General features: G+C 42.3%; 1 protein-coding gene across 1 annotated transcript in view; it reads right to left on the bottom strand.

Moving 5' to 3' along the window:
* LOC119955682 (rap guanine nucleotide exchange factor 1-like) overlaps positions 1–26,160 on the bottom strand; it is a 207,799-nt gene that overhangs the window by 28,710 nt on the left and 152,929 nt on the right. The window contains 7 exon segments of the mRNA XM_038782122.1: positions 488–580; positions 3,990–4,074; positions 4,996–5,071; positions 11,444–11,552; positions 16,507–16,595; positions 16,890–16,913; positions 19,014–19,106. Coding sequence (XP_038638050.1) covers positions 488–580; positions 3,990–4,074; positions 4,996–5,071; positions 11,444–11,552; positions 16,507–16,595; positions 16,890–16,913; positions 19,014–19,106 — 569 coding nt within the window.

The raw sequence follows: 26,160 nt of genomic DNA, 5'->3' as shown, positions 1-26,160 counted from the left end.
TGTGAACCATCTGTTTTGACCGCCGACAGTTGCCAAGGAGAGGGACGGAGTTTATAGCTGGGAATGACGTTTGTGCAAGGACTGAGGATAACAGCCGTTGGTCGTTCCAATACTTAACTGAAGGAGTTTTTGACTCATCTAGTACTGGATGTTGGACCACCAGCAGTACAGGTTCAGATGATTTATGTTTTTGAAGGCGGATGGGTAATTAAGTGTGTGCAATGTTTAGAAGTGGTGCGTCAGTAATATTTTCTACTGCAAGGGATGCAAATTTTTGGTATGAAAGAAATTTTGCGATAGCAGAGATTATGGTTAACGATACAAAAACTTTAATTATTTTTACTACTTTAAGCTTATGACAACAATAACAATGGTTCCCATTTTAAATACAACTGGTATACTTTGGAATATATGGATTTTCTTAAATCATACTATGGGGGAAATTCATCTGGCTTATTAATATAAAATGACTGTTGACATTACTCACCAGAGCTCATCCACCACACGCACCAATACGAAGAATGTATTCTTGCTCACCCGTTTCTTGAACGTGTCTGGACAGTGGCAAAATTTCTCATAAGTGGTTATTAGTTAAAAGAAAATCAACTGTTGGATACTTGAAAAAAATTATGGCTCACAGATTTCTTTACAGCACTTGTGATTCTACTTTACACCGGGCATGTAGATCAACAGGGAAGAGATGATCATGATTATGCTACTTCAGCTGCAACCCCATGTGGTCCTGTATTTAGTGAGTGACCTATAAACTTTCAATGAGGGCTGGGCCAAATGAACCATTGGGATTCAAACACTCTCATCCGATCCACAAGTCAGACTTGTACTTTATTTTCTTCGCAACATCCGTACTATCTACAACCAAAGACTTTCAAATGTATGCAAACTGGACAAAATTGGTCATCTGGTTGCCCAGTGAGATGCTGTTATTCACGAATCTGGGGATAGGAATTGATTTCACAGAATTACCCAGCACTCTAAATCATAACTCATACTTCAAAAAAAAGGCTTGCGGTTAGGAAAAATCTGGATAACAATGTGCTAGTCAATGTAGTGACTGTCTCTGTTGTCTGAGGATAGACCAATCCAATGGCTGAAAAGGCCTTCCCAATCCAAGGAGCTCATAAGCTACACAACAACTGTTGAAAAGAATGGAGGAGATTAGAGCACAGAAGTTAACAAGAATAAATAGAGCTGAAACACTACACATCAGCGCCTCCATCTTGATGTTGCTACTTGATGCACATTAATAAGAACATAAGAACATAAGAACATAAGAACTAGGAGCAGGAGTAGGCCATCTGGCCCCTCGAGCCTGCTCCGCCATTCAATTAGATCATGGCTGATCTTTTGTGGACTCAGCTCCACTTTCCGGCCCGAACACCATAACCCTTAATCCCTTTATTCTTCAAAAAACTATCTATCTTTACCTTAAAAACATGTAATGAAGGAGCCTCAACTGCTTCACTGGGCAAGGAATTCCATAGATTCACAACCCTTTGGGTGAAGAAGTTCCTCCTAAACTCAGTCCTAAATCTACTTCCCCTTATTTTGAGGCTATGTCCCCTAGTTCTGCTTTCACCCGCCAGTGGAAACAACCTGCCCGCATCTATCCTATCTATTCCCTTCATAATTTTAAATGTTTCTATAAGATCCCCCCTCATCCTTCTAAATTCCAACGAGTACAGTCCCAGTCTACTCAACCTCTCCTCATAATCCAACCCCTTCAGCTCTGGGATTAACCTCGTGAATCTCCTCTGCACACCCTCCAGCGCCAGTACGTCCTTTCTCAGGTAAGGAGACCAAAACTGAACACAATACTCCAGGTGTGGTCGCACTAACACCTTATACAATTGCAACATAACCTCCCTAGTCTTAAACTCCATCCCTCTAGCAATGAAGGACAAAATTCCATTTGCCTTCTTAATCACCTGTTGCACTTGTAAACCAACCTTCTGTGACTCATGCACTAGCACACCCAAGTCTCTCTGAACAGCGGCATGCTTTAATATTTTATCGTTTAAATAATAATCCCGTTTGGTGTTATTCCTACCAAAATGGATAACCTCACATTTGTCAACATTGTATTCCATCTGCCAGACCCTAGCCCATTCACTTAACCTATCCAAATCCCTCTGCAGACTTCCAGTATCCTGTGTACTTTTTGTTTTACCACTCATCTTAGTGTCATCTGCAAACTTGGACACATTGCCCTTGGTCCCCAACTCCAAATCATCAATGTAAATTGTGAACAATTGTGGGCCCAACACGGATCCCTGAGGGACACCACTAGCTACTGATTGCCAACCAGAGAAACACCCATTTATCCCAACTCTTTGCTTTCTATTAATTAACCAATCCTCTATCCATGCTACTACTTTACCCTTAATGCCATGCATCTTTATCTTATGCAGCAACCTTTTGTGTGGCACCTTGTCAAAGGCTTTCTGGAAATCCAGATATACCACATCCATCGGCTCCCCGTTATCTACTGCACTGGTAATGTCCTCAAAAAATTCCACTAAATTAGTTAGGCATGACCTGCCTTTAACGAACCCATGCTGCGTCTGCCCAATGGGACAATTTCTATCCAGATGCCTCGCAATTTCTTCCTTGATGATAGATTCCAGCATCTTCCCTATTACCGAAGTTAAACTCACTGGCCTATAATTTCCTGCTTTCTGCCTACCTCCTTTTTTAAACAGTGGCGTCACGTTTGCTAATTTCCAATCCACCGGGACCACCCCAGAGTCTAGTGAATTTCGGTAAATTATCACTAGTGCATCTGCAATTTCCCTAGCCATCTCTTTTAGCACTCTGGGATGCATTCCATCAGGGCCAGGAGACTTGTCTACCTTTAGCCCCATTAGCTTGCCCATCACTCCCTCCTTAGTGATAACAATCCTCTCAAGGTCCTCACCTGTCATAGCCTCATTTCTATCAGTCGCTGGCATGTTATTTGTGTCTTCCACTGTGAAGACCGACCCAAAAAACCTGTTCAGTTCCTCAGCCATTTCCTCATTTCCCATTATTAAAACTCCCTTCTCATCCTCTAAAGGACCAATATTTACCTTAGCCACTCTTTTTTGTCTTATATATTTGTAAAAACTTTTACTGTCTGTTTTTATATTCTGAGAAAGTTTACTCTCATACTCTATCTTACTCTTCTTTATAGCTTTTTTAGTAGCTTTCTGTTGCCCCCTAAAGATTTCCCAGTCCTCTAATCTCCCAGCAATCTTTGCCACTTTATAAGCCTTTTCCTTCAATTTGATACTCTCCCTTATTTCCTTAGATATCCACGGTCGATTTTCCCTCTTTCTTCCGTCCTTCCTTTTTGTTGGTATAAACCTTTTCTGAGCACTGTGAAAAATCGCTTGGAAGGTTCTCCACTGTTCCTCAGCTGTTCCACCATAAAGTCTTAGCTCCCAGTCTACCTTAGCTAGTTCTTCTCTCATCCCCTTGTAATCTCCTTTGTTTAAACACAAAACACTAGTATTTGATTTTACTTTCTCACCCTCCATCTGTATTTTAAATTCCACCATATTGTGATCGCTCCTTCCGAGAGGATCCCTAACTATGAGATCATGAATCAATCCTGTCTCATTACACAGGACAAGATCTAGGACCGCTTGTTCCCTCGTAGGTTCCATTACATACTGTTCTAGGAAACTATCGCGGATACATTCTATAAACTCCTCCTCACGGTTGCCTTGACCGACCTGGTTAAACCAATCGACATGTAGATTAAAATCCCCCATGATAACTGCTGTACCATTTCTACATGCATCAGTTATTTCTTTGTTTATTGCCTGCCCCACCATATCGTTACTATTTGGTGGCCGATAGACTACTCCTATCAGTGACTTTTTCGCCTTACTATTCCTGATTCCTGATCCTGAATTATGGATGTGGCTTATGGCTGTGCTTTTGTGGTAAGCTATAGCCAGCAATTCTGTAAAGTCATTAAAGGATATCGACAGTGCAGTTTCTTGATGATCTCCTCAGGTGGAATGAACGTCCGGTAAGTGGTCAGGAATGCCTCACAGTAAAGGACCAGATCTGGAAGGCAAGACAGGCAAATGGAAGTTTGCTAAGATCCAACTATCCAGAGTATTGATAAATTTCAGATATATTGTCTACAGCAGCGGTGGGCAACCTGGGGCTTCTGGTGGCCCATTTGGGTTTGGAGGGAAGTCCACGAGACATTTTGTTGACTGTTGCCCACGCGCAGTGTTGCCCCCATTCCGCTGATTTCCATCCGTGTAATCTTTTTCCTACTAGTATGGCTGAAGTGGTACGCACGTAAAGCAAGGGCAAGTGAGATTAGGTGCAGCGGATTGCACACAACATTGACAGAGCTGTGCACTCCCTCTGCATCCAAAATGCAAATATTTCTTCTGTTTTTACCATTTGAGGTTGATGACAGTTCTATTATTATACAAAAAACAGAGTATTTTCTATAACTCGATATAAAAATAAATACTTGCCATCTTTTAAAAAATAAATTTAGAGTATCCAATTTTATTTTTTCCAATTATGGGGTAATTTAGTGTGGCCAATCCACCTACACTGCACATATTTTGGGTTGTGGGGGCAAAACTCCCCCCAAACAAGGGGAGAATGTGCAAACTCCAACACGGACAGTGACCCAGAGCTGGATCGAACCTGGGACCTCAGCGCCGTGAGGCAACTGTGCTAATCACTTGCACCACCGTGCTGTCCCTACTTGCCATCTTAAGCAGTCCAACTTTGGCTTACATCAGAGAATTCAATACATTTAAAAATGAACTAAAATAGGCAAGACCAGCCAACTTGTGTTCAACATTCAAAATGTAAAAATTTTATAACTTTCCCAACGTGAAGACCACAAGTTAGTTAATTCCGATTTCTACAAAAGGAAGATGGATCCAAAAACCTGCAAAGAACTTCATCCTTTGGAAGTCATTGCAGTATAATAGTACATATTGGTCAAGTCCTTACCTTTACGATCTGTTTCAGTTGCATGCACTATTAGAATATCTACAGAGCCTCCTCGCACCTCTGGGCCATCCTCGCCCTAGAATAAAGTTCAAGTGAAAAATTCTAAAACATATACCCATGAGAAAGGAACCTCAACTGAATATAATCCATCAATAAGTATCAAAGACCAGTAATAATTATATTTAAAGATAATTCAAATTAATGTCTGCCTCTTTTCTCAGTCCAATATGCTTGTAATAACTGCTAATCAATATTATGGACAGAGCTCTATATTCACAATTTTATGATGATTTTAAATTAACCTGACCTGACTTCTCCACTTCAGTGTTCAAAATGTAATCGGTGAAAGCAAAGGAGTTTGAGTTGTGGCGAGTATATACATACTGTCATGTGAGTGTCCCTTTAAGAAAGGATTGGTTTGACCACATGGCTTGTAGCACGGCTTCAATTATGTCATTTTTGGGTGGAGCTGGGCTGTGGCTGCCAGGTGAGAGGGGGTTTATTGTTTGGGTTTCAGTTCTGGTTTGTGGCTTTGGATTGCAGAAGAAAAAAAAAAACGGTGTTTCTCTGTTTTTAGTTAAAAGCTGTTCCAGCGAACTGAAAGCACAATGGGTGTGGCAAACTACCTTGATAACCTTAAGGCAAGAGTTGCTTTCTGGAAGGAATTTTGAACCTGCTGGTTAGAGGCTGGCTCTCAGGGAAAGGACCAGTCCCATTGAAGTGAGATTACAGGGTGCTGGGCCACACCCTTGAAAGGGGTTTTGGTTTATTGGATTTTGTATTGAATTGGAACAGTTACTAAGGGGATTCATTAAGATTTATATACATAAAATACTGTAACTGTTGTGTTTTTCATGTTTGTAATTGAGAACAACTTCTTGCTAACTGTTTTAGATATGTTAACTACATTCTTACAATAAACCTTGTTTTACTAAAAGTGCCAGGAAGTCTGATGAATCACACCCGAAGTGAAGCCTCTGGTGCTCATCCTAGCAAATTCAACATAAAAGTTATAGGTCAGGTGAGCTTCATAATACACTTTGGAGTTTCTAAGCCCTGGCCCATATTAATATATCCACATGTACAACCAAAAATGATGTATCAGACATGCAAAGTAGTTAGATTCACTCTCTTGCCTCTGACCAGCACAAGATATGAAAGACCATTTAAATTTTCCATTGATGTGTAAGGAATTACAGGAGCATGGAATCTCAAAGTACATTTCTAATTGATCATATATGGGAATATCTATGGTTAGCTCAAAATATCTCAAAAGTTTGTGAAATACAGAAGGCATGTGATTCCACCTTTGGTACCATTTAAGTAGATGTTTCAGAAGTGGAGGGTAGGGCAAAGGAAGAAAGATTTCCCTTCCACTGTCCCACAAATGCTGACCGTTTTTCTGAACTCAGTATGAAACATTTTGAAAAAGGCAATCTAAGCTTCGCTTGAGCGTGGAGCGTTCAGAAGGGAACAGGGAAAATTCAAGTTAGTCGATCAAAATCCAAAATTTCAGGTCATGTTACAGCAATAATATTTGAAGTGGTATCTGAAGTTTTGCACATGTACAAAATGGTTAACATCCAGCTTGACGAGCTGCAGGAGCCTGAATAGAGTGGCCCAGCTAATTTGGGTCCAGAGGATTCAAATAATATTCACATAGAATTTAATAGAATTATATCAAGACAGCAGATTCCTCTCAAACCCATTGCCATTGCTTGCTGTTAAGTATTTATTCGCAGTAACTTAAGAAAAATCTGCAATTATACATTCTTTGAGAATACTTTTAAACAGGCAATGGGATACGAATGCGATTCCCCCAAGACTCGAAGCCTAGAAGATTCTTGCTAGCGAGCCATTTTTATTTTTGGCTACTAAGAAATTTCTAATTTATCTATTTCAGAAACCAGATTGGTTGGTGGTTACTGTCTGTTCCAGTAAGTTTTAATAATGCAAAGAACAAAAAGGATTTTCTTGTCCCACTTCAAGTCATAGCAAACCAAGCAAAATAATTCCACTCCAAAAAAGTGATATACTGTACATAAAGTGTTTTGGGAAGTCTTCAAAAAATGTGGTGCGGCACCATGTCAATGATAGTTCTTTCCACAAATTTGATTATTAGTTTTCCAAACTATATCCTTCAAGGCATTCTACACTGATGCTAGAAGTTGTAGAATCATAGAAATCCTATAGTGCAGAAGGAGGCCATTCAGCCCATCGAGAGTCTGCACTGACACTTCGAAAGAGCATGCAACCCAGGCCCACCCCCCGCCTTCTTTCCGCAACCCCACCAAACCTTTTGGACAGCAAGGGGCAATTTAGCATTGCCAATCCATAAACAATCGGTATCAGGTTATGGCCAAGAAGTGGTAAATATTAAATGTTCTGGGAAAATTAAGGGGCTTGTGTGCTAACCGTGACCATCAAGAATAGAAACATGACCCTCTCATATCTTTTTGTGCTTCACAAAATCTGTCTAAACAAACTTTCCTTGGCACTGTGAAAATGTGGAAAATATCAGTATCTACAGCACCCATGGTATAAATCTATGCTCTGCAATAGTTTGTCCATTAGTGCAATATTTTGAACTCTTGATTACATTTATATGATTGATACTCTGTTCCAACTTCAACATGGGCATTTTCTAATTCAATTTAGCAGGTACAGAGCAATGCCTCTTTCTTACCGGAAACAAAGGAAACAACGGGCATAACCTTTGTCTGTCTCTAGGTAATTTATAGACAACCACTCAAAAAGCTTGAGAGCAGGAACAGAAAATGCTTGAAATGCACAGACCAGTTCTCCTTAATGAGAAAAGGCAGATTGTAATGTTCTCAGTGATTGCAACTCACCTATTCGACTGAACAGTTCAATCAGCTGTTTAATGAAACCCAGGCTCTATCCACAAATAATCTGCTAAATGAGACAGCTGTGCAACAGAAGCAATGAAAAAGAATGAATGGACACCTGGTTTGCAGGATTGCAGAGTTAATAGGTTTCATTGGGGACTACGTTATTTAAAAGCATCCTATTGTATTTCCATTTATTTCTACTATATTTAAATCTGATATAAGCACACTTTTTTTGTTGTTGATTCATGGGATGTGAGAGTTGCTGGCTGGGACAGCATTTATTGCCCATCCCTAATTACCCTAGTGGGGTGGTGGTGAGCAGCCTTCTTGAAATACTGCAGTCCATGTGTTGCAGGAATGCCCACATTACTCTTAGGAATTCCTAACAGGAATGCAGAGTACTGGGCTAATGGCAAGATTCTTGGTAGTGTAGATGAACAGAGAGATCTCGGCATCCAGGTACATAAATCCCTGAAAGTTGCCACCCAGGTTAATAAGGCTGTTAAGAAGGCATATGGTGTGCTAGCCTTTATCAGCAGGGGGATTGAGTTTCGGAGCCACAAGGTCATGCTGCAGCTGTACATAACTCTGGTGCGGCCGCACCTGGAGTACTGCGTGCAGTTCTGGTCACCACATTATAGGAAGGATGTGGAAGCTTTGGAAAGGGTTCAGAGGAGATTTACTAGAATGTTACCTGGTATGGAGGGAAGGTGTTACGAGGAAAGGCTCAGGGACTTGAGGTTGTTTTCGTTAGAGAGGAGAAGGCTGAGAGGTGACTTAATAGAGACATACAAGATAGTCAGAGGGTTAGATAGGGTGGACAGTGAGAGTCTTTTTCCTCGGATGGTGATGACCAACACGAGGGGACATAGCTTTAAATTGAGGGGTGATAGATATAGGACAGATGTCAGAGGCAGTTTCTTTACTCAGAGAGTAGTAGGGGTGTGGAACGCCCTGCCTGCAACAGTAGTAGACTCGCCAACTTTAAGGGCATTTAAGTGGTCACTGGATAGACATATCGATGAAAATGGAATAGTGTAGGTCAGATAGGCTTCAGATGGTTTCACAGGTCGGCGCAACATCGAGGGCCGAAGGGCCCGTACTGCGCTGTAGTGTTCTATGTTCTAAGGGAGTTCCAGGATTTTGACCCAGCGACAATGAAGGAACAGAGATATAGTTAAAAGTAGCATGTTGTGCAACTTGCAGGTGGTGGTGGTGTTCCCATGCATCTGTTGTCCTCATCCTTCTGGATGGTAGAGGTTGTGGGTTTTGGAAGGTGCTGTCAAACGAGCCTTGATGAATTGCTGCAGTGCATCTTGTAGATGATACACACTGCTGCCACTGTGTTGGTGGTGGAGTGAATGATTATTATGCTGGGTGGGGTGATCAAGCAGGTCACTTTGTCCTGGATGGCGCAAGCTTCTTCAGTATTGTTACAGCTGCACTAATCTAGGCAAGTGGAGAGTATTCCATTAAACCCATGATATGTGTCTTGTAGTTGGTTGACAGGTTTTGGGGAGTCAACATAGAACATAGAACAGTACAGCACAGAACAGGCCCTTTGGCCCTTGATGTTGTGCCGAGCTTTGTCCGAAACAAAGATCAAGCTATCCCACTCCCTGTCATTCTGGTGTGCTCCATGTGCCTATCCAATAACCGCTTGAAAGTTCCTAAAGTGTCCGACTCCACTACCATAGCTGGGAGTGCGTTCCACGCCCCAACCACTCTGAGTAAAGAACCTACCTCTGACATCCCTCCTATATCTTCCACCATGAACCTTGTAGTTATGCCCCCTTGTAACTGCTACATCCACCCGAGGAAAAAGTCGCTGAACGTCCACTCTATCTATCCCTCTCATCATCTTATACACCTCAATTAAGTTACCTCTCATTCTCCTTCGCTCCAATGAGAAAAGCCCTAGTTCCCTCAACCTTTTCTCATAAGACCTACCCTTCAATCCAGGCAGCATCCTGGTCAATCTGCTTTGCACCCTTTCCAATGCTTCCACATCCTTCCTATAATGATGTGACCAGAACTGCACACAATACTCCAAATGTGGTCTAACAAGGTCTTGTACAGTTACAGCATAACCTCACGGCTCTTAAACTCAATCCTCCTATTAATAAATGCTCACACACTATAGGCTTTCTTCACGGCTCTATCCACTTGGGTGGCAACTTTCAGAGATCTGTGGACATGAACTCAGAGATCTCTCTGCTCCTCCACAGTCTTCACAACCCTGCCGTTGACCCTGTAATCCACATTCAAATTTGTCCTACCAAAATGAATCACCTCACACTTATCAGGGTTAAACTCCATCTGCCACTTTTCAGCCCAGCTCTGCATCCTACAACAGGTGAGTTGTCTCTTTGCAATCTACAACAGGTGAGTTACTCTCTGCAAAATTCCCAGCCTCTGACCTGCTCTTTCAGCCAGTGTTTATGTCTGGTCCAGTTCAGTTTCTGCTCAATGGTAGCTCCAGGATGTTGATAGTGCGGGATTCAGCGATGGTAATACCATTGAATGGCATGGGGAGATGGTCAGTGCACTGGGCAATGCACATACCTACGACATATAAAATCATTGATCCAAGCAGAGAATCTCACTTCAATTTGTTCCAATGATATGGAATCTTTGGGTCAAACATAACCGTGCCAAATTAGTCATGGCTATTGCTTCTTCATTTGTATGCCCACGGTTCCAGGGAAGACAGACTAAGTGCTCAATGAGTAAACCATTGTAGATGGTAGAGAAAAGAGAACCATAATGCACCTAATTCTCTATTCATTTGAGACCTAAGCTAAGCTAAGGAACAGAGGAGTCCTTTGGTTTTTCACCAGCAGTGTCTGGCCCATAACACAAGATAGAAATGTCCAGTGTTTTAACTCGTTAAGGGGCCTGCAAGTAAATTTCTGGGGTTCTCCATAAAGCTATGCTTAAACTGTTTGCATTTAATAATCTGAGATCACGAAGACTTTTGCTAGCCAAGGGCATTAAGGGATATGGAACAAAGATGGGTAAATCGAGGTAGGTTACAGATCAGCCATGGTCCGAATGACCTTTTGCTGTCCCTAATATCTCATGTGGCTTGATGTAAACATTTGTCTAATAATGTTCCTTTGAATATTAGGATGTTTTGCTATTCTAAAGGTACTTTAAGTAGTTATTTTGTTGCAATTAAATCACTGATGTAGAAATTCTTCCTGAATATTAGCTTTCAGAATTTTAATTGTTAATATGGAAAATGTAGGTAGTGTCGTCTGAACAACGCAGATGTTATGGTCTGAAGAATCACAGCAGTTTCAAGACATTAAGAATGTTTCATACACTATGTCATACAGTGCCACAGCAGGCTTCAGGCAAATGGTAAATAACATTCGGAAAATTGCAGGGTCTATTCTTTTTACGTTAACATTAGCACTAACTTTTAACCTAGCAACACATGGTGGTGTTGCTGTCTCACAGAAATTAAGTAGCCAGTTCCCATTGCAGGTAAATATTGCTCAGCTGGTAATCCAACATTAAAAGGAATGAAAAATAAATGAGCCCACACCAGTGCATCAGTCCAAACACATTCTATGCTAGAGATACATTACCTCTTGTTTGAGGGTTAACCTCGCCACAATCTCTTTATGATCTATGAGTGACAATTCATCTATTACATCATTTTGATCCAAATCTGGTGAGTTTGATGTATCTCCTCGTCTAGAAAAAGAGATTTCAAATAAAAGATCAATGGACATGTTAGAGTTCCAACACCAAAATAAGTGAAGAATACATAACTATAATTATAACATACAAAGTGAGAAAACTCGAGGGGAACTGAGCTTTGAACAGCTGATTTTTTGGTACATAGAACATAGAACACTACAGCGCAGTACGGGCCCTTCGACCCTCGATGTTGCGCCGACCTGTGAAACCATCTGAAGCCTATCTGACCTACACTATTCCATTTTCATCCATATGTCTATCCAGTGACCACGTAAATGCCCTTAAAGTTGGCGAGTCTACTACTGTTGCAGGCAGGGCGTTCCACACCCCTACTACTCTCTGAGTAAAGAAACTGCCTCTGACATCTGTCCTATATCTCTCACCCCTCAATTTAAAGCTATGTCCCCTCGTGTTGGTCATCACCATCCGAGGAAAAAGACTCTCACTGTCCACCCTATCTAACCCTCTGACTATCTTATATGTCTCTATTAAGTCACCTCTCAGCCTTCTCCTCTCTAACGAAAACAACCTCAATTCCCTGAGCCTTTCCTCGTAAGACCTTCCCTCCATACCAGGCAACATCCTAGTAAATCTCCTCTGAACCCTTTCCAAAGCTTCCACATCCTTCCTATAATGTGGTGACCAGAACTGCACGCAGTACTCCAGGTGTGGCCGCACCAGAGTTATGTACAGCTGCAGCATGACCCTGTGGTTCCGAAACTCAATCCCCCTGCTTATAAAGGCTAGCACACCATATGCCTTCTTAACAGCCCTATTAACCTGGGTGGCAACTTTCAAGGATTTATGTACCTGGATGCCGAGATCTCTCTGTTCATCTACACTACCAAGAATCTTGCCATTAGCCCAGTACTCTGCATTCCTGTTACTCCTTCCAAAGTGAACCACCTCACACTTTTCCGCATTAAACTCCATCTGCCACCTCTCAGCCCAGCTCTGCAGCTTATCTATGTCCCTCTGTATCCTATAACATCCTTCAGCACTATCCACAACTCCACCGACCTTCGTGTCATCTGCAAATTTACTAACCCATCCTTCTACACCCTCTTCCAGGTCATTTATAAAATGACAAACAGCAGTGGCCCCAAAACAGATCCTTGCGGTACACCACTAGTAACTGAACTCCAGGATGAACATTTGCCATCAACCACCACCCTCTGTCTTCTTTCAGCTAGCCAATTACTGATCCAAACCGCTAAATCACCTTCAATTCCATACTTCCTTATTTTCTGCAATAGCCTACCGTGGGGAACCTTATCAAACGCCTTACTGAAATCCATATACACCACATCAACAGCTTTACCCTGATCCACCTGTTTGGTCACCTTCTCAAAAAACTCAATAAGGTTTGTGAGACATGACCTACCCTTCACAAAACCGTGTTGAGTATCGCTAATCAACTTGTTCTTTTCAAGATGATTATAAACCCTATCTCTTATAACCTTTTCCAACATTTTACCCACAACCGAAGTAAGGCTCACAGGTCTATAATTACCAGGGTTGTCTCTACTCCCCTTCTTGAACAAGGGGACAACATTTGCTATCCTCCAGTCTTCCGGCACTATTCCTGTCGACAAAGACGACATAAATATCAAGGACAAAGGCTCTGCAATCTCCTCCCTGACTTCCCAGAGAATCCTAGGATAAATCCCATCTGGCCCAGGGGACTTATCTATTTTGACATTTTCTAAAATTGCTAACACCTCCTCCTTTTGAACCTCAATTCCATCTAGCCTGGTCGACTGAACCTGAGTGTTCTCCTCGACAACATTGTCTTTCTCCAGTGTAAACACTGACGAAAAATATCCATTTAATGCTTCCCCTATCTCCTCTGATTCCACACACAACTTTCCACTACTATCCTTGATTGGCCCTAATCTTACTCGAGTCATTCTTTTGTTCCTGATATACCTATAGAAAGCCTTAGGGTTTTCCTTGATCCTATCCGCCAACGACTTTTCGTGTCCTCTCCTCGCTCTTCTTAACTCTCCCTTTAGGTCCTTCCTGGCTAACTTGTAACTCTCAAGTGCCCTAACTGAGCCTTCATGTCTCATCCTAACATAAGCCTTCTTCTTCCTCTTGACAAGTGCTTCAACTTCCTTAGTAAACCACGGCTCCCTTGCTCGACAACTTCCTCCCTGCCTGACAGGTACATACTTATCAAGGACACGCAGTAGCTGTTCCTTGAAAAAGCTCCACATTTCGATTGTACCCATCCCCTGCAGTTTCCTTCCCCATCCTATACCTCCTAAATCTTGCCGAATAGCATCATAATTGCCTTTCCCCCAGCTATAATTCTTGCCTTGCGGTATATACCTATCCCTGCCCATTGCTAAAGTAAACATAACCGAGTTGTGATCACTATCACCAAAGTGCTCACCTACATCTAAATCTAACACCTGGCCGGGTTCATTACCCAGTACCAAATCCAATGTGGCCTCGCCCCTTGTTGGTCTGTCTACATACTGTGTCAGAAAACCCTCCTGCACACACTGCACAAAAACTGACCCATCTATAGTACTCGAACTATAGTATTTCCAGTCAATATTTGGAAAGTTAAAGTCCCCCATAACAACTACCCTGTTACTCTCGCTCCTGTCAAGAATCATCTTTGCAATCCTTTCCTCGACATCTCTGGGACTATTCGGAGGTCTATAGACAACTCCCAACAGGGTGACCTCTCCTCTACTGTTCCTAACCTCGGCCCATACTGCCTCAGTAGACGAGTCCTCAAGCGTCCTTTCTACCGCCGTAATACTTTCCTTGATTAACAATGCCACACCCCCCCCTCTTTTACCATCTTCTCTGTTCTTACAGAAACATCTAAATCCTGGAACCTGCAACAACCATTCCTGTCCCTGCTCTACCCATGTCTCCGAAATCGCCACAACATCGAGATCCCAGGTACCAACCCATGCTGCAAGCTCACCCACCTTATTCCGGATGCTCCTGGCGTTGAAGTACCTTCCAACTATATGCCATGCACAGGTAATGGTAGCAATCTAAAGTTTGTAGCTTAAGTGGGTGAAAACAAATCAGCTGAATATCTTATCCCAAGTTATGCACAGGGGTAAACTAAGTGAAGAATGCACAAGGTTTCTAAATTTTCAATGCATGGTGGTTAGCATAAATGCTTCACAACAGCTCCAGGGTCCCAGGTTCGATTCCCGGCTGGGTCACTGTCTGTGTGGAGTCTGCACGTCCTCCCCCGTTTCATAACTTTATGTCCAGTTTGATTCTAATGGATTCTTTCCCTCAAGTGCTCCACCCCCTCAACTACTGGTCGCCCTAACTACCAGTTCATCTACCGATGTCCTCGCCTCACAATTCTCTTGGAACTCCCCATTTCAATCCTTTCTGTCTATCCCATCAACAGCACCAAGGCAGCTGTGGTCAAAACCACTATTGTAAACTCCTGTAACTGATGCATTATCCCTCCTTGTCAATTCTACAGTATTTCACGTAAATGATCAGAACATCCTCCTCCATCATCTCTTTTCTGGGAGCTATCTTCATTACACTTCTCATGTGTGACTTCCTAACAGTCTGAATTCTGCCAGTGCAAGTGGTATAACCGTTGCCTCCTGTCGATATGATCATCTGTGTATGCAAAGCACTTATCTGCTATATCTCAGTAACTTGACTATCTGTCTGACATCAAGTTGAACACTAGTCTCATAGTTGGATTCCACCAAAATCTGTTTCTTTGCTACTCTGACCCTGACTGTGCCTTCAGGTTACACCAGGCATTACGTACACTTGTTTGATCAGCAGCTGAGATACAAAAGGGTATTAACAAGACTGCTTACTTTAATTTTTGCCTTTCATCATCACCTTGAAATCCTAATCAGTATTATTGCCACCTCCTTGAGTTTTACAATAATCATCTCATCCCCCATACCAGTTTCTTAATCTCCAAGAATTCCAACTGGTGCAAAATTAATCTCTGCACCTCTTTGCCCTGCATTGACTCACTTAATTAACACTGCAATCCATGCCTACTTAAATTATCTGCATATTCATCAGATATATTTTCAAATCTTCAACCACAAATCCATGGCCTTGCCCACTTATATAATCCTCCCCACCCTTAAGAGACAATTTGGCCCATTGGCCCAGGGTCTCCTGAGCCTGTGTCGAGCTTTCAGCTGTCTAAATCCTGCTTTCCAGAATTCCCTTCATAAAGCACTTTATCTTATTTTGTCTCTTCCTACCGTTAAAACATCTTCTCAAAATCTATTGATTTGACTAGTTTTTCTTTCAAATCCCAATTATCCTATTTACGCGGTCACAAATAATCCAGTAAATATCAAGCTGACCTCCCTGCTACACTGAATCTTAAAATCCACCTGAAGCTCATTGTCTGAAATATTCTAATCGCTGTAGAAATATATTGCAGTTTTAGGATTATGGAGCAGATTCCAAAGATCTTTATGTAGCTTGTACCTGAACAAATTTCAAATGGAAGCACCTTCATATAAAAAGTAAGCAAAAATCCTTACAAATGTCAATTACAAGGTTATGAAAAAAATGCTTTGTACATGTACTAGTCATAAGTGACAGTATGACAAAGAAAAATAAGTGACAGTATGGGGCGGCATGTGGCGCAGTGGATAGCACTGAGACTGCGGCACTGAGGACCCGGGTTTGAATCCCGGCCCTGGGTCACTGTCCGTGTGGAGTTTGCACATTCTCCCCGTGTCTGCGTGGGTTTCACCCCCACAACCCAAAGATGTGCAGGTTAGGTGGATTGGCTACGCTAAACTGCCCTTTATTAGGGGGGAAAAAATTGGATATTCTAAATTTATTCAAATAAATAAATAAACGAGTGACAGTATATAGTCGTGCAGTTATAATACAAGAATAAATTTGGCTCAAACTTTTATTTTGATCGAGAAAGAGGGGTGGACGTTTCTGTGTACAAGCCCACCTGTCATCTTTGTCTTGGTTTTGCTTTTCATTCGTTGATTTTGGAGAGTTATGATGGATCTCTTGCTCATTCAGAGACCCGACAGGATCCTGGAGGAAACAAACTATGTTAAGCAATATTTTAAAAACGCACTGTTCAACTAGAAATTCAACTAGGCTAACAAACAAGAAGGACATGTTTGATTGAATTTGAATAAACAAAGTCCCAATTGGTACAGCTATTATAATTTTTCAATGCTTTGATAGAGAGTCCATCGTAATTATAGCCATTACCAAGCATCATCTACCGACAAGGATCATATTGCCCAAACAAGGTGTTAAAAGATGCAGAGCACAATTGTACTACAGTAATCTAATCCAAATGTTAAAGATGGAATCACTTACAATGTCAGCACACTTCGGCATTTCCTGAATGGCCAGAAAGAAAGAATAAAAATGGTCGATGACTATCTAACACCGAGGTTTTTCCTTCCCAGGAAATACAAACCTTTTAAGTACTTATTGTCAGTTGACTGTCGTATGGTATCCAAAAATGATGTCCTGCAAATATCCAGTGCTGAATATTGCAAACTATAGTAATATACAGAACCATAGAACTGATGACTATGCAAAATAATGCATTGTGATCTTATTATAGTCACTGTCAAAATCCCCCTGCAACAAATAAGGTTACCACAAAATGGGCAACTTATTTTAAATCTGTACGAATTTGCTAAATTGTGACTATTCCATGGCTCTGTATTTTTTTTTTTTAATTCAGAAGTATGCAGAAAATCACTTTTGGAAAATGTTACAGTCAGCACTGGTATATATTTTGAGTGACAAGAGATTATTTGTACTCAAAACATTTTTTAAAAGTTAGTGTACGAGTAGCCCCCGATAGCTAGGAATTACAAAATAACTGCCAAATAGGCAACTCATTAACATAGAGGATAACATACTCGCTTTAAGGCAGCAAATTTCATACCTAGTGTTGCCAGAACTGTGGCAAATTCTCCAAACTGGGATTGGTGGTGTACCCTCTAAACCGTAAAGTGAGCATTTTATCCACTATTCCAGCAGTGAGATGAATTAGGACATATTATATTTTCATAAGGCAGAATTAAAATGGATTAGTTTGCCATAGAGCTTTCATAGTTAGAACAGACCTAGGTCAACCCAGATTACCCCATATTAAATGGGTAATTGCTTAGACTCCAATCTGTACAAGTATTAGTGTATATCATTCAGACTCGCGTAGTGCACAACACAGGAGAAACAATGATATGCATAAACGAGCAATTGGTGGTTATACTTACATGTACATAAGAAAAATGTTTAAAACTGACTATTCATTTGGTGTAAATCAGTAATTCGTTAAGCACTTACTATTCTTGAAAGCCCTATATTTCAATCTGTTCTCATGCAGAAAGGCAGGAATTGAAAGCCAATTAATCAATTTTCATTACTGTAGCCATGAGAGAAAGCAGTCCAATGGCAACAGCCATTCTCCATGCAAGCAGTTATATATGTAGCAGTGTGTGTGGCATATTAAAGGCACATGATTTAGAAGAAGCTACACCGCCAAGACCAACAACCACAGACTTCTTAACGGCTGGACTATCAAGAAGCAATCCCATATTGTGCACACCAGCAGAATCAGCTGCAGAAATTGTTAGTGTTTCATTGTCCTCTGCACTGAAACATTATTCACACCCTGCTGTAAATGTGGTAAGTCATACAACATGTTTGATGACTTTCCTGTAGAGATGTTGGGTGCCAACGTAGAGTTGTCTACTTGCTCATCCAACTCAACTGGAACATTACACTACAGATTAAGGAATAGACAGAGTACTGTCATCCTTCACTTGTGTGCACCTCAAATTCAAAACTGGACGTAACAATGTCAGTCTGGATGTTGAGACAATGCTGCGTAATCATGGCCACTAAGTTCTCTGAACTGTTTTTAGGACCTGGAAGTATAAAGTTGGGCGACCTCAAAGGTCCTAGCGGGGATTGTGAATTAAGTGTTCCAGGTCCAGGCTGACATGCACGGCGTTGCAGTAATGCTTTCAATTTTGTGGATGACTGCAAGATGAAGCAGTGCATCACAAATGCAAGTAACCTTAAAGAAAGGGAACCACACTAGATCTTTCACAGAACTTTACCTGTCAACGAGAAGTTGACTCATGTTTTGCTTCAACGGCAGCTGTTAAATAGTAGAAATAGCCAATTATATCTCAAGTTAGACTGAATTCCATTTGGCAAATAAAGCAATTCTTCCTGACCAGGGGTGACATCGCAAACCTTCCAACTACATTATACTTACCAAACAAGTTTATCAAGTGACATCCTACCATCTAAACAGGGCAAAAACAAAAACGATACTGGGTGGATGGTTGGGGTGTTAATTTTAGTAATGATGAGGTTGCACAGCGAATAATGTGTTGCACAAAAAAAAACATTTTCAGCATGCTTTCCCTCTACAGCCAAGCAGCAATTACTCAACATGCTTGTGAAGCTACTTACTGCTTCTGGGTGAGACAGGTCTCCATTGGTTTGGTTGGACGAATACAGATTGACGTATTCACCCTCACCAGCATCCTCACTATTGCTCTCGCTCTACAGGAGACAAGACCATAAGGTCTCAAGATACTCACTCCTGTTTGTGCACAATAGTTTCCAAACTTAAGACCATAATAAATACAAACCCAATTACTCAAACTTGGAACTTCAGTTGAAACTCCCAGGTTCACTCACTCACTATTTCATTCTTATGGATAATTCAAGTGCCTTGATGCAAACTTATTTTTCCATCCACCACATATTAACACAGCTTATTTCATTTGGACAGCAAAACAGCAGGCAAGGGCCGTCACTAGTGCACCAACCAACGACAGTCTTTGCAAAACCTGCAAGTTTGCAGCACAAATACCCAAGTAATATGATTTTCCCTCACTCCATCTCAGTTAGCTTATATTTAACAATGGGGAGTAGTTCAACAAGATCGCCAGGGCTGGATTAATTCTTGCGTGCCTGTAATCAGAGTTCTTACGAATGCTCCTCACCCAAAATGCTGGCCTATATTCTCTTTCTTGAACCTCCCCCCAAACAAGATTCTGATGAACCTTCCATGTATTTCTATTGCATCAGATCTTCAACATTGACAGTTTATTTTCCACATTAATTATTTCACTAGAATAGTTTACCAAACAAATAATGCCTCAAACAGCAAAGTTAGAAGTTTCAACACAAAGTACATTCAATACCAAGTATGGTACAACATACTTTTTTTTTTACATAAAGATCTAGTTGAGATGTGGTCCATTTCACGCCAAATCCACATCTAAAATGGAGTTGTGAATTTGAACAAGGCTGTGAGGAAATGCCTTTTAATAATACACCACCAATTATTCAGTTAATTACAGCACCCTTATAACACGCCACAAATTTCACAATGCAATGTTTTGAAAGTGTGTTCTTTCAACATGGAGTAAAACAAAACACTCTTGCTTCTGTTCAGTAAGTAAATATCACATGCAGCAACATGTAACAACGCATAACAAATACTTTGCACACATAACATTTCATTCACTGAGTTCACTACAGTATCAATAGCATAGGTAACCTCACCACAGGCCAGCCTTTGGGTCATTAGCTAATGTGGCTGAGATAAATTTCAATGGCCAATGTCAATGTCAACATTGATCTTGCTTTACACACAATCAGAATCAGTCTGTGAGCATAGGTATCCATGTTTGAAATAGAACTCTTGAGCCATGATTATTCACCAGTCTATCAGATTGGTCACCATCCATTTGCTATTGTGGTTTCTCAAGCTGGCCTCCATCTTGTAGAAATGTTAACTTTAATAACCGACTGCTATACATAAGATTATAAGGGAGGACATTATAAGGGGAGGCAGTGGCATTATCACAGGACCGGTGATCCATAAATCCAGGGTAATACTCTGGGGACCTGGATTCAAATCTCACCATGGCAAGTGGTGGAAACTGAATTCAATAAATATCTTGAATTAAAAGTCTAATGATAACCACGAAACCACTGTCGATTGTTGTAAAAAAAAACCCCAGCTGGTTCACTAATGTCCTTTAGGGAAGGAAATCTACCATTCTTACCAGGTATGGCCCACATGTGACTCCAGATCCACAGCAACGTGGTTGATTCTGAAACGCCCTTGTAAGCCACTGAGTTGCATCAAAACGCTACAAAGTCAATTAAAATGAAAGGAACCGGACGGACCACCCGGCATCAACCCAGGCACTGGAAACAACAACGGCAAACCCAGCCCCGTCAACCTTGCAAAGTTCTCCTTACTCACATCTGGGGGCTTGTGCCAAAACGGAGAGAGCTGTCTCACAGACTAGTCAAGCAGCAGCCTGATGTAGTCATACTCACAGAATCATGCCTTACAGACAATGTCCCAGACACCACTGTCCCCATTCACATAAACAGAGAACTTACAGTGCAGAAGGAGACCATTTGGCCCATCGAATCCGCACCGGAAAGACCAACCCACCTAACCCCACACCTCCACCCTATCCCACAACCAGTAACCGCACCTAATCTTTTTGAACACTACGGGCAATTTAATATGGCCAATCCACCTAACATGCACATCTTTGGACTGTGGGAGGAAACCGGAGCACCCGGAGGAAGCCCACATAGACCCAGGGAGAACGTGCAGACTACGCACAGAAAGTGACCCAAGCTGGGAATCGAGCCTGGGACCCTGGAGCTGTGAAGCAACTATGCCAACCACTGTGCTGCCCCACTGGCAAGACAGCCTCAGAGAGGTAGTGGCACAGTGGTATACAGTTGCCCTGGGGTTCATCAACATTGACTCTGGACCCCCATAAAGCTTCAGTTTTAGGTCAAACATTGACAAGGAAATTCCTGCTGATTACCACTTACCATTGACCTTTAGCTGATGAATCAGGTCTGCTCCATGCTGAATATCAGGAGACACCAAGGATGACAAGAGCACAAACCGCTCTTCAATGTCTCATGTCACAAAAAATGGCTCGGTAGCACCACTACTGACCGAGCTGCCAAGGGTCTTAAAGGACATAATTGCTAAACTCGGTCTGCAACAGGTGGTGAGGAAACCAAGAGGGAAAAACATACTTGACCTCATCCACACCAACTTGCCTGCCACAGATACATCTGTCCATAACAGTATCGGTAGGAGTGACCACCGCACGATCCTTAGGGACACGAAGAACTGTCATCACATTGAGGATACCATCCATTGTGTTGTGAGGCACTACAATTGTGCAAAACAGATCTAGCAAGTCATCACACTTGAGACCCTGTGGAGGCCATCAGCAGAATTATACTCGGCCACAATCTGTAACTTCATGGCCCGGTATATCGTAGATCATAGAATTTATAGTGCAGGAGGAGGCCATTCGGCCCATCGAGTCTGCACCAGCTCTTACGAAGAGCACCCTACTCAGGCCCACGTATCTACCCTATGCCCGTAACCCACACTTAACCTTTTTGGACACCAAGGGTAATTTAGCATGGCCAATCCACCTAACCCGCACATCTTTGGACTGTGGGAGGAAACCCACGCAGACACGGGGAGAACGTGCAGACTCCACAGACAGTGACCCAGCCGGGAATCAAACCTGGGATCCTGGAGCTGTGAAGCAACTGTACTAACCACTATGCTACCGTGTTGCCTCTAATCTTCCACTCCATATTTTTCACCCCATATCTTCCACTCTATCATTACCACCAATCCAGGGGATCAACCCTGGTTCAATGTTGAGTGCAGGAGGGCATGCCAAGAGAAGCACCATGCATACTGAAAAATTAGTTGACAACCTGGTGAAGCTACAACACAGGACTACTTGCATGCCAAACAACAAAAGCCACAAGTGATAGACAGAGCCAAGCAATCCCACAATCAACGGATCAGATCTAAGCCCTGCAGTTCGGAATGGTGCTGGACAATTAAATAACTCACTGGAGGAGGAGGCTCCACGAATATCCCCATCGTCAATGATGGAGGAGCCAAGCACAAGGTTGAAGAATTCGCAAAAGTTTTCAACCAGAAATGCCGAGTGGATGATAAATCTTGGTGTCCTCCAGAGGTCCCCAGCATCATAGATGCCAATTAGCCAATTCGATTCACTCCATGTCATATCAAGAAATGGCTGAAGGTACTGGGCCCTGACAATATTCAGGCAATAGTACTGAAGACTTCTGCTCCAAAACATGCCACATGCCCCTAGCCAAGCTGTTCCAGTAAAGCTAAACACTCACTAAACACAACAGTCACTCAGCTCTTGGACTCATTAGCCTTGGTTCAAACATGAACAAAAGAGCTGAATTCCAGAGGCGAAAGTGATTGCCCTTGACAACGAAGCAGCATTTGACCAAATGTGGCATCAAGGAGCCGTAGCAAAACTGAGTCAATGGGAATCAGGAGGAAAACTCTCGACTGGTTAGAGTCATACCTAGTATAAAGGAAGATGGCTGTAGTTGTTGGAGGCGAGACACCTCAGTCCCAGGACATCACTTCAAGAGTTCCCGAGGGTAGTGTCCTCAGCCCAACCATCTTCAGCAGCTTCACCGATGACCTTCCTTCCAACATAAGGTCGGATGTGAGAATGTTCATTGATGATTGCATAATGTTCAGAACCATTCGCTACTCTTCAGATACTGAAGCAGTCCACATGCAAATGTAGCAAGACCTGGACAATATCCAGGTTTGGGCTGACATGTGGAAAGTAACATTCGTGCCACACAAGTGCCAGGCAATGATCATCTCCAATAAGAGAGACTCAAACCATCGCCCTTTGACATTCAATGATATTACCATCATTGAATCCCCCCACCAACAACATCATGGGGGTTAAACTTGACCATAAACTGAACTGAACTAGCCATATAAATACTGTAGCTACAAGACCAGGTCAGAGACTAGGAATCCTGCAGCAGGTAACTCACCTCCTGACCCCAAAGCCTGCCCACCATCTGCAAGGCACAAGTCAGGAGTGTATAGAATACTCCTCACTTGCCTGAATGAGTGCAGCTCCAACAACCCTCAATAGGTTCGACACCATCCAGGACAAAGCAGCCCGCTTGATTGCCACCCCTTCCACACTCTTGCTACCATCGACGCATAGTGGCAGCGTGTGTATCATCTACAAGATTCACAGCAGGAACTCACCAAAACTCGTTAGGCAGCACCTTCCAAATTCATGATCACAACCATCGAGAAGGACAAGGGCAGCAAATACATCACCTGGAGTTCCGCTGAAAGTGCCTCACCATCATGACTGGGTCAGAATCCTGTAACTCCCTCCCTAGTAGCACTGTGGGTGTACCTAAACCACATGGACTTCAGCGCGTTAAGAAGGCAACTCACCACCATCTTCTCAAGGGCTGGGCAGCAAACGCTGTTCTAGCATCCCCCCAAAAAAATACATATCTTTTGTATGAAGTATATGTATTCTTCAAAATTATTAGAACAAACTTTAAAAATTAATCAATGAACATTGCAAATTATTTGTAGATATCGATCAGGTCCGCGTTGTGTTAGAGCTGCACATTTAAGAAAACAGGCAGGGCTTCAGGCAGTAAATTCATGAAATTGTTTTCACAGAATTACAGATCAGCAATGATTCAATCAGCCAGCCATGTGCAATTAACAGATGCCAAGGACAAACATTTCCATTCCTAGAAAGCTACATAGGCAAAAGTGAACAATTAGGATTTTCACTGATCAGGCTTAACTGATCCATCTACAAGGAACCTGTTATAAAAATACCCAAAGCGTTCACAAATTGCTTGCTATTAACGTAATCTGATAGCACCTGGAAATTTGTGACCATGATTCAACATGCCGTAATTCCTTTCCCCATGAATCCTGTTTCTTGGCACAGACTTTCACTAAACTAAAGCAATTAATTCGGTAAAACCAAATGAGAAAAAATGAAATTAAATCTCAAAACTCAAAAAGAAACCATTAGATTCGGGAGCATAATTAGGTCATTCAGCCCATTGAGCCTGCACACCATTCGATCATGGCTGTTAGGTCTCTCATCCCCATTATTCTGCCTTCTCCCTGTAACCCCTGATCCACTTATTAATCAAGAGCCTATCTATCTCTATCTTTTTAAAAATAGATTTAGAGTACCCAATTCATTTTTCAATTAAGGAGCAATTTAGCATCCACCAACTCCCTCCCTCCCCACCACCCTCCTTTTCCCCCCTCTCCCCACCACCTCCTTCCTTTCCCTTCTGTTGGTACAGAAGCGAGGGTGTCTGGTCTCCAGCACAAAGTTTAGTGCTCGTACCATTTGTTTTTTAGTACAACTGTGTTGTGAACTGTTTTAATAATCAGAGTATCCTACCCACCCTCCCGTATGTTGGTACTGAGGGGAGTGTACCCTATTTTTCCAACACAAAATTAGTGTTTGTACAGTTTGGTCTTGTATATTTTTTTTACTGTTTTAATAAAAAGATATGGAAAATCCACCTACCCTGCACATCTTTGGGTTGTGGGGGCAAAACCCACGCAAACACGGGGAGAATATGCAAACTCCACACAGATAGTGACCCAGAGCCGGAATCAAACATGGGACCTTGGCACCGTGAGGCAGCAATGCTAACCACCGCGCCGCCCTTATCTCGGTCTTAAAGATACTCAGTGACTTGGCCTCCACAGCCTTTTGTGGCAATAGGTTCCACAGATTCACTATCCTCTGGCTAAAGAAATTCCTCCTCATCTCAGTTTTAAAGGATAATCTCTTCAGTCCCAGCTGTGCCTGCGGATTTTTGTCTCTCCAAGAGTGGAAACATCTTCTCCACATCCTTCTCTACCTAAGCCTCTCAGTATTCGCCAAGTTTAAATAAGAACCCGCCCCCCCCCCTTCATTCTTCTAAACTCCATCAAATACAGACCCAGAGTCCTCAGCCTCAGAAGTGCTTCATTCCCGGGATCATTCTTGTGAACCTCCTCTGAACATCCTTCCTTTGATACAGGGCCCAAAACTGCTCACAATATTCCAAATGGGGTCTGACCAGAGCCTTATACAGCCTCAGCAGCATAACCCTGCTCTTGTATTCCAGCCCGCTCAAAAATCTGCAACTGAACCTGCATGTTAACCTTAAGAGAATCCTGAACCAAGACTCTAGAACTAGAGGGCATAGGTTTTAAGGTGAGAGGGGAGAGATACAAAAGAGACCAGAGGGGAAATTTCTTCACAGGGGGTGGTCAGCATCTGGAACAGGCTGCCAGAGGCAGAGGTAGAGGTGGGTACAATGTTGTCTTTTAAAAAGCATTTAGACAGTTCCGTGGTCAGGGTGGGTACAGAGGGATATGGGCCAAATGTGGGACTAGCTTAGTGATAGAAACAATGTGGAAAAGCTGGGCCAAAGGGCCTGTTTCTAGGCTGTAAACATCTATGACTCCTCAGTTCCTTTGTGCTTCAGATTTCCAAGATTTTCCCCATTTAGAAAATAGTCTATGCCTCTATTCATCCCACCAAAGTGCATAACCTCACACTTTCCCACATTGTATTCCATCTGCCTCTTCTTTGCCCACTCTTCTAGTCTGTCCAAGACCTTCTGCAGCCTCCCGCTTCCTCAACACGACCTGACCCTTTCCATATCTTGGTTGCATATGCAACGGTGGCAA

This window comes from Scyliorhinus canicula, chromosome 21 (genome assembly GCF_902713615.1).
Source record: "Scyliorhinus canicula chromosome 21, sScyCan1.1, whole genome shotgun sequence".
Classification (NCBI taxonomy): Eukaryota; Metazoa; Chordata; class Chondrichthyes; order Carcharhiniformes; family Scyliorhinidae; genus Scyliorhinus; species Scyliorhinus canicula.
This window is presented reverse-complemented; position numbering and strand designations above follow the sequence as displayed.